This window comes from Coturnix japonica, chromosome 2 (assembly GCF_001577835.2).
Source record: "Coturnix japonica isolate 7356 chromosome 2, Coturnix japonica 2.1, whole genome shotgun sequence".
Taxonomy (NCBI): domain Eukaryota; kingdom Metazoa; phylum Chordata; class Aves; order Galliformes; family Phasianidae; genus Coturnix; species Coturnix japonica.
In genome coordinates, this window is record NC_029517.1 from 74,580,297 (window position 1) to 74,589,867 (window position 9,571).

The 9,571-nt window shown below is 37.3% G+C and overlaps 1 protein-coding gene across 1 annotated transcript; it reads left to right on the plus strand.

Annotated features, from left to right (window-relative positions):
• The first annotated feature begins 49 nt into the window (after positions 1 to 49).
• Positions 50 to 6,467, plus strand: PSMA2 (proteasome 20S subunit alpha 2). The gene is made up of 8 exons (XM_015854922.2): positions 50 to 182; positions 1,760 to 1,836; positions 2,283 to 2,415; positions 2,798 to 2,920; positions 3,266 to 3,347; positions 4,563 to 4,636; positions 5,044 to 5,101; positions 5,184 to 6,467. Exons 1-8 carry the CDS (start codon positions 142 to 144, stop codon positions 5,298 to 5,300), a joined length of 705 nt encoding a protein of 234 aa, XP_015710408.1. The 5' UTR covers positions 50 to 141; the 3' UTR covers positions 5,301 to 6,467.
• Positions 6,468 to 9,571: the final 3,104 nt, after the last annotated feature.

A 9,571-nucleotide genomic window follows, 5' to 3' on the forward strand; every position in this document is an offset into this window, starting at 1 on the left:
CGGCGGCGCTCTGCGGCGTGATTCCCTCGGAGCCAATCAGCGCGCGAGCTGCGTCCTCGCGCCGGAAACGGGCAGGGCGATCGGGCAGTCCGTGCCTGCGCACAGAGAGCTGGCGAGGATAGCTTGGGGGCCGCTTGCAAGATGGCGGAGCGAGGTTACAGCTTCTCCCTCACTACCTTCAGGTGCGTAGCACTGGGGGAGGGTGCCGCGGGCCCCGGTTCGCAGCGGGCAGGCTCGTGGGAGAAGAAGGGAACAGCGCACGGACTGCGTGAAGCGGCCGTCCGGCGCGGGGGAAGCACGAAGAGGGTACTTTGCAGAGTCATTGCATTCCCGGTGCCGGGCCTGCCAGCGCTGCTGGGCCAGGCAGAAGGGACGGATGTGAGGGAGCAGCGAGGGTCAGGGGATACCGGCTGCGGCTGGCGAACCGGGCAGCGGCCTTCCGTCCCCTGGGGTGAGGGAGTCCGGTAGAGCTGGGGAAATAGGTGGGGATCGCACCTTCACGGCGGGGCTGCCCCCGGTGCATGGGGACAGCCTAGTTGCTGAGTATTGCGGGCGTGCTATAAGATAAGCTTTGCAGCGTGTGAGAATAAAGGGAAGCCATCAGATGAGCTTCTGATGAACTTCTACGAGTTTATTTCTCTTCCTGCCGTGCTCTCCTATGGTCTTCTGTCTTGCATAGCTTAGATGTAGGATGCGCTGAATATGCTGTTGGACTGGTAGCTGTTAAAATGTTAACCCTAATAAGCTCACTAAAGATGAATTCAGATAAAAGGAAAATATATATTTTTTAAATGAAGGTGTTGTCGAGAATAATATTATGAAGATGCAAAAAGAGAAAGTTAAAGCGAGAGTCTGCTGGCTTTGGTAAAGTGGCTTCTTAATCTGAGAGTAGTGCTATGTAATATAGTGTAATTGCAAAATAGTTCACTGAAGTGATGTTGTGGTTAAGCAAATGAGGCAGTAGGAATCTTCTTAGTGTATGAATTCAGCTGAATGCGCCCACTTCGCTCAAAGGAGTGAATTTTTCATTAGCTCTTTCCTAATGGAGTTCACAAAGTTTTTGTACTTTGCAAAGCACTAATACAATGAAACTGTTTGGGTTTGTATTCACATGAAAGAGATAACAATTACTTACGCTTTTCCATATTCACTTCTTCCATGTAGTGAGAATCAATTATTTTAGTTAGTGCTAGTTTTTAATTTATTTTGCTGATGTTCTGGATGTTTTGATTCTCATACAGGAAATTATTGATTTGCTGGTATTGTTAATGGTCTTTAAAGCAAGATGTGGGAATACCTGGAGCTGAAATGAGATATTTGCATCTTGTGTTGTTGGCCATATAAGTGAAAAAAAATAGCAGTGTTCTGCTTCTGTCTTTAAACAGTTAGCCTCAGTGTTTCAAAATTTTTTGCAAAACATGTATAAATGCTATTTCAGTAGAAATTCATGATCCCACTGAGTGGGAAACTTGGCATTGCAATCAGATCTTAATCCTATTCAAGAAGCATCAGTTTTCATTGATGTTGCAGGCAGGTGTAAAGGTTCTGGGCTTTATCAGCCTGGCTCTTATAAAGTCTTCAGATTTGTATTTATTTATTTAGAGTATACAGATACAAGCTGTAAAGAGATTTAAAAGGAAGCTAACTGATGCATATTTGAGTTAATTGATTAATTTTAATTAGTTAACTGGAAGTTAATTGATGCATATTTGAGCATATCAGATTTACATCAAGTTTACTTCTGCCCTTTCATTTTCAGTCCTTCTGGGAAACTTGTTCAGATTGAGTATGCTTTGGCTGCAGTGGCTGCAGGAGCTCCATCAGTTGGGATTAAAGGTTTGTTCATATCATAACTACAGTAGTGAATGACTGAGTGCCATAAGGAAGATGGGAAAGATAGAGCTCCATTTGTGAAGAAAGTTGCTAGAGTACTTTCGGAGACACAACCAGTAGAAACAAACACCTTTGCTTCAGAGTGCTATTGTTACTTAAGAAAATAAGTCTAGATATGTTTCTATGTAAAGAAATAGTTATTTCAACTGCTTAATTATTAATATATACTTAAGAATATATAAAATGTGATTATGAGAACTGTATTGTTATTTAAATTGGGAAACCTTATGTTGGGTGGATTCATCAAAGTGTCTCTTTAACATGATTCTAAACTTGAAGAGATTTTTAAAAATGGAGGAGCAGACTCCTTTATTCCTACACATCTGTTCTGTATTTCAACTGCTTTCTATAAGTGTAGTTCAATATAACTTTTTTTTTTTTTTTCCTAGCTGCAAATGGAGTGGTGTTAGCAACGGAAAAGAAGCAGAAATCCATTCTATATGATGAGAGGAGTGTTCATAAAGTAGAACCAATTACCAAACATATAGGTTTAGTGTATAGTGGTATGGGACCAGATTACAGGTATTTCAAAATATATATGCTTGGTCATCATTTAGATACATTTTTCTGTACGTATAGCTTAATAGTATGTTGGGTTACACTGTATATGAGATCTTTCTCTATAAGATTTTTTATAATATTATTTACCAAGGTAATTAATAAATCTCAAAAATGAGTGTGAGATAAAGAGCAATGAATTCAGTCTTAGTTTCTGTTTTTCAAAGTACTCCAGGGAGCACTGTGTTGGTAACTCAGTAGAATAAAACTCAGTATAATCTTACGTTTTCATGCATTCTGTTTGTCAGAAGCCTAATTCCTTTGAATAGTAATTTTGAAGAATTTTTGGCTAAAATCGTAACAAATAGTTTGATTTCTAATACAATAATTTTGTCTCTGTTTTTAGAGTACTTGTACACAGAGCACGGAAGCTGGCCCAGCAGTATTTCTTGGTTTATCATGAGCCTATTCCAACAGCTCAACTAGTACAAAGAATTGCTTCTGTGATGCAGGAATATACGCAGTCTGGGTATGTGGTTTTCCAAAGTTTGCAGGTAGTTAGAACAGTAAAGTATGACAACTACCTGGTGATTAATTTTTAATGTCAAAAACGCAGATATTTTTCACTGGAAAATGATCATAGAAAGTGGGTGAGTAGGAGGACCAATAGCTGCAGTGGGTGAGATAGTTGTTATATCTTGAATTGGTTGACTAGTCATGATAACAGCTCTGTGCTGGTGGGAGGCCTTTGGGGAAATTTGATGCATCCGCAGTAAAGCAGCTTTGGTGTTCATTCAATACATTTATGAATTTAGCATGCCTGCTCTGAGTTGTTTTTTTTTTGTTTGTGTGGTGTTTTTTTATTTTTACGTAGAGGTGTTCGTCCATTTGGTGTATCACTGCTAATATGTGGCTGGAATGAGGGGCGGCCCTACTTATTTCAGTCAGATCCATCTGTAAGTATCTTACACTTGTAAATTCAACTGCTTCTGTAAAATATCTAAAATTTCGTATGTGCTTGTGAAATACTTTTTGTGGTTTGAAGGCTAGAAGTAAAGATTCCTTAACCAGAATTCAGAAGTCAGAATGATTCATGCTGGGAATGTGCCTGGAGTTTTGGCTGTTGTGCCAAAGGAAGTTTAGGAAGTGGGTGACACCTGCTTGCTTATTCTGTGCCTCCATATTTATGCATGACTGCATGAGGAATGGCAACAGTTTTTGAAGGACATCACCACCCTTTTTCATCTCTTCCTACCTGCTTGGTAGTAACAGCAACAGTCATTCTGGCATTCTGCATCAGGTACCAAGAAAAAGTATTTGACCTCAAATATGCAGTTCAAATAGTTATTCTCTAAGCTGTAGCAAAATTAGGCCAAAGTCTGTTCCACTGTGAAATGTGATGCAAATATTTTCAGATTTAGTGGCAGTGGTTAGTTTATGTGAGTTTATTTGCTGTGTTACAACAGTGTCTTTACTAAAAATTACCTGTTGATTTCCATGTAAGTTACCAGACTTTTCATCATATTAAAATATCTGTTACTCTCATGATCTTCAATAAGTTTCAGAAGTGTGAGTCACTGCCCGATGGTCAAATGTAAAAAACAAAATACAATGCCTTGTGTAAGGCATCTTGATTGAGCTATAGATAGGGTGTGATTGTCTTTATGCCACAGGAAAGAACAGGCCCAATGGCTAAATACCTTGGTAGTAGCTAAGATAAATCAGATGGCTGTTGTGTATCAAGTCTTTTGAAATGCATATATACACATGTATTTATTTGTGTATGTGCATAAACACACATACATATACCTATAAATATATATATACATTTATTTATATATGAGATGAGCCTCGTGAAAGAACTGACTGTTCATTCTCAAGGATAGAGTTTCTGTTCAACGAATCCCAAATCAAACTATGATAACAACTTACTAAATCTATTTTTCAAAGTATTGGCAGTTCTAATTTATCAGCAAGGCCCAATAAGAGTGTTTTATATGTTTCCATAGCAAATGTTTTCACATCAAATTAGTGTGAATGTAACCCAAAATAACCTCACATGTTTGCATAACATTCAGAATTTTTCTAATGGCTTCTGTACCTGTTACCAAACAACTGGATATGTAATGTTTGACTGAATTAGAAAAAACAATAGATTGTTGTTTTTACAGGGAGCTTATTTTGCTTGGAAAGCAACAGCAATGGGAAAAAATTACGTCAATGGAAAAACATTTCTTGAGAAAAGGTATGTGTATTTTTATAATGTCTAAAAGAATACTATCTCTTTTTCCAGGCTTCAGATAAAAGACTCAGGAAAATATAAATATATATACTTTTGAGTTAATGGTACAAAGATTTCAAATGCTTATGACACGATGTTTCTAATTACCATGTTAACATGTTAAACTTTTGTGTATATGATTAATTAATCCAGTACAATAAGCAGTGTGTTTATATATTTGCAAAAGCATTGTTCTACACAGTATCAGCAGCATTAGTGATTTCTTTAAATAATGATAACTGTTTTGAATATTAATATAGCAGTTCATACAACTACTTGGAGACTTGAATACTGTTTGAGTTTGTAGAAGTTCTAGACTTAGTAGGATTCAGAAAGATTGTACTGTGCTGAAATATGTGATCTTTTTACAGATACAATGAAGATTTGGAGCTTGAAGATGCCATTCATACAGCTATCTTAACATTAAAGGTTAGGAAAACATGTAAAGAATATGCATCTTACTCTTGCAATATCATTGAAATGATTCACTGAACTATATTTTCTTTAATAGGAGAGCTTTGAAGGGCAAATGACAGAAGACAACATTGAAGTTGGCATATGTAATGAAGCCGGTTTTAGGAGGCTAACTCCAACTGAGGTTAAGGACTACTTGGCTGCAATAGCCTAGTAGAAACCAAGTAAGACTGTGAGAATTCACACTAAGGTCTTTTTAATTTTGGCTCCTTCAATGTTTTTCTTTGCAGTTTTTGCATACTTATTTCTACATGGTTTGACAGATTTTTTAAATGTCATGGGTGAAAATGCAGCAGTCCTGATGTTGTAATAAATTGAATCTTAATACAGATTACTCTTCCCCTTGGTACATGGAAAGTTTGTACACCAAATACTGTACGAAATGTAAAGTTATACTGAACACATAAAAAGGCAAAATAATAAAGGTTGAAGGCCTCTGTTTTGCGGGAAAGTGTGTGCGTCTTTTTGTTTGTCTCTAGGAAGCTGAGATTTTGGTATCTTCATTGTTGAGGAAAATTTTTTCCACGTTAGCCATTGTGAACTTCTAAACTCTGTGCATACAAGAGCATTTTTTCACTTTGGAATTTAGTGTAATTATTAAGTAACTTCCTAAAATGGGTTGCTCTGGTGTAAAACATACTTCCATAGGCGTGTAGAACAGTCTTCGATTTGGGGGATGAACTGTGATTTACTCAAACAGCTCTGCTTCTGAGTGTCTACAATTGTCTCAGTCTTCGCATCTTAAGAGTTTGTTTTTTGTTAGTCATTTGACTTCTATGATCCTAGAAATTGAAATTCTTCAATCCTGTAATGCTGTTAGGAATAACAGAAACAATTGCTATAGATCAAAACCTAAATGCATTTACCAGTACTTTTAAAAATCAATGGGATGTGGAAAGCAAAATGAGAACATGTAATGTAATTACTTTATTCCTTGAATAATGCTGAAGTACTTTTCAACTTGCAAGATGGAATGGTAACGAAAAGATCACTAAATTTATGCATTGCTACTTTTAAACATGCAGAACTAGATACTTGAACATTATGGTGGGTATATGTACCATTAGTTTCTTCTGGTTCTTTCTTAAGTGTGTAGTGTCTGTAGGGTTATGTAGAAACAAACTGCACAAAAGAAAGAGGCTTAAATATACTTTTTTTAAAGTAGAAGTCTTTTAAAGTTACTGATAATGAAATGGAAACTACAATAGTTGGATCAGTCTGCTTGTATATTAGTAAAGTTAGCAGCCACACAGGTCAAATGTTAACCATCCATAACCAATGAAGAAAATAAAAAGTCTAAAAAAAGTGACATACAAACTAACTGATCTTTTCTATGTCTGTTTTCTAATGTTTTATGTTATCATTAGGCGAATAAGAATTTAGGCAAATAAGAATTTAGGCAAATAACAATTCAGTGATTCTGTGAATTTCTGAAACACACCATAAATTTTTATTTCATAATATCAAAAATAAAAATTTATGTTCAGATGGTTCTTTAAGATTTGTCCAGATCACTTTGTGAGTATTTTTTACACAAAACTAATTCATGTTCTGATTCTTAGCGAAAACTGAGCAACAAGGAAGTGTATCCAGAGACTATATTACTAGATTTTAATTTGTGCTCCCAGAATCATCATTCAGAAAAACTGAACTCTACCATAATATTTACATGCATCCAATCTGTTTTTAATGTTATATAGATAAGGGAATTTTGTATGCAAAAGAAGAAAAAAAAAAAAAAAAAAAAAAAAAAGCAGGTAGGTATTTAAGAAAATAGTTAGCATGAATGGCAGTAGGTTAGTTGCATCCTCTACTAGAAAGAGTTGATTAGAGAAGAGCACCCTGTGAAATGTAATCAAAACCAAAGTACTTCAATCGCAAGATAGTAATAGTAAAGCAAAGGAAAAATGTTTCGAGGTGTTCATGCTTTTTGGGTGGGTTGTTTTTCTTTGTGTGTGTGTATTGCTTTAAGTTAACAGCTTTCCCCTGTGTAGAAAATTGCTCATTTTATAGGTGATGAAGAAATGTGAAAGTTCATGCATTCCATTTTTCTTCTGGTTTAATGATGTAGTAACTTCTGTGTCAGAGAATATGGGGACTTCAAATAAAACAAGTACAATTTAAAACAGGTCAAACTGAGGCTTTATTAACTGCAATGATAGCAAGAGGACATTTAGACAGCATCTCCCCCTCTTTTTTGAGTGACTGTAAAGACAGGTCCTATGTAGTGTTTCTGGAAAGGGAAAAAGAAAAAAAGGCAGGAGGAAAAAAGTCATTCTGGTGTTAGCAAAGCCAGCTGTCCAGCCTTGAGCTGGATGGACTGCAGACAATCATTTATAATTGTGCCTATCTCTTGAGAGGGATGGAGCCAAGTAGTTTCTGTAGCTCTGAATTGTCCCGTGTTCATCCCTGACTATCCGCGGCTGGGCCAAATGCCGAGACAGTGACAAGAGAGCACATGGCAAATGGCGTTTTATTCAAGTTTACACATCCTTATATACCCTTGGCACAGAGCCTTCTAGAGAGTAGGCATGGCTTATGACGCCCATATGCTTGCGTCACGCATATTAACTAGGGAGGTGGAACCTTTCCCGTAACAACCCGAAACCCCGCTTTTCGCCTAATACACTACAAGCTTCTTAACTCATAGCTCCGAGAAAGAATAATTGAATGTGTACCAGCACGGAAAGGTGGCTTGTGGTGGAGCCTGGAGGAGCAGTGTGCCCCGTATAACCTTTGCTCTGAGGTGGGGAGTCAGGATAGTCACACACTGCCAGTTATTAGCTGAATGTTTTATTCAGGATAAACTTCGTAACCAGATCTTTCAAATATTATTGATTTTGACACCAAATGTGCATTGTATAGGAAGTACTGTGTGCTGAGTAATGAAAATGATGACTTTCTGGTAATTGGTGTGGATGTTATTTGTATTTTTTGCCCAGTCCTGAAAACAAGAATCAAGAAAAAAAGGGACCCTTCATGAAGATTAAGCATCCTAGGCCTTGGGGAATATCAGAAGAATAGGACTAGTGGGACATGTTGACATTGCTAACACAGCTGGGATAGCACAGCTGAGTCTATAGTTAAGACAATACAGCTAGAAGGGAAAGGTAGCCAAAGAAATTGATTTTGACTGATTGAGTAGAGGAGCTGGGTCAAAGTAACCTGAGGAATACTTCTGACTTCATCCCAACGACCACTGGAGCGAGACCCCCACTACGGACTGCGCACACGTCAGTAAAAGGGACAGCATGTAAATGAGCTTCCAGATAAACAATGAATATGTTAATGATTTCTTGGAAATTTTATGAATATGTATGCACATGCTCTATAACTTTGTAACGCTCCTGCCTTTCAGTGCACATGATAGGAGGAGTGATCCCCCATGTGCCCAGCACTGAATAAACACATACCTGCTTTATAACCTATCTCTGGTTATAGAGTCTGATTCCGCACGTCAGTCCCCCCTGTTACATTAGGAGGACAACATATGATTTGATTATTATCAAAGTATGGCGCTATTTTCTCTTGAGAACAAATATAAGTACTCATAGAAAAAGATGAGAACATTATCACTAGGCTATCATAGCACCATGTATTAGTACAGTCTCCTTTTATGGCAAACATCTCTTCAAAATGATGAGTCCCAAGTTTTCTGTGAGAGGGCTTTCCTTAGTTTTACTCTGAGGTATGATTTGAGAGCTCGAGTTATTTCTGTGGTACTCATTTCTCCTTGCTTCACATAAAATGGGTAGTGTGGGTTTAACAGTTTATTGTCAGTAGTGGTTGTTCTGATAAGCCACTGTTTGTAGTTGAGAATGATGGTTTAGGCTCAAGTCTGAAAGTTCTCTTAACAGCCACATTCCCAACAGGGAATCAGAGTTCATTGGATTTGAGGTACGTTGAAAGAACAGGCTTAGTATTTTGAATTCAGGTTTTATTTATACTGTTTGTTTCTTTTAGTGGTAGGTGTATAAATGTCAGTATTACACTGTTCTAATGAGGAGGATGGTTTTTCTGCTGTTTTAATTGCTTAATCCTTGACACTAAGATCATTGTCATACTCAGATAACCGCTGTTTTAGAATAGTACACTAAATTTTATCTGGTGTTTAAAGAGAACCTTAAAATACAGGAAATTAATTTACATCTTTTTCCATTCCCAATCCCTGGAGTTTAAGAAACAGTAATTTTAATTTGGAGATATATTTCTCAGGAAATAACATCAATTGATGTTATCAATGAGTGCAATAGAGCAGCAACAGTTGTGTTTATTTTCGTAAATTGCATTATATTAGCTTGGTTTATATTCTGTAAAACTTAACGCATAGAGAGATGTTAAGGGGAACAGACTGGACAAAATTTTGGAGCACCCCTCCCTTCCCAGAGCACAACACCAGGCCGGGGCACGGCAAGCGGCTGCTGC

Bases quoted from the DNA above. Each gene is read 5' to 3' on its own strand.
- PSMA2 (XM_015854922.2), top strand. From the start codon at position 142: ATGGCGGAGCGAGGTTACAGCTTCTCCCTCACTACCTTCAG. The intron at 183-1,759 runs GTGCGTAGCACT...TTTCATTTTCAG, and splicing joins TTCTCCCTCACTACCTTCAG to TCCTTCTGGGAAACTTGTTC. The intron at 2,921-3,265 runs GTATGTGGTTTT...ATTTTTACGTAG, and splicing joins CAGGAATATACGCAGTCTGG to AGGTGTTCGTCCATTTGGTG.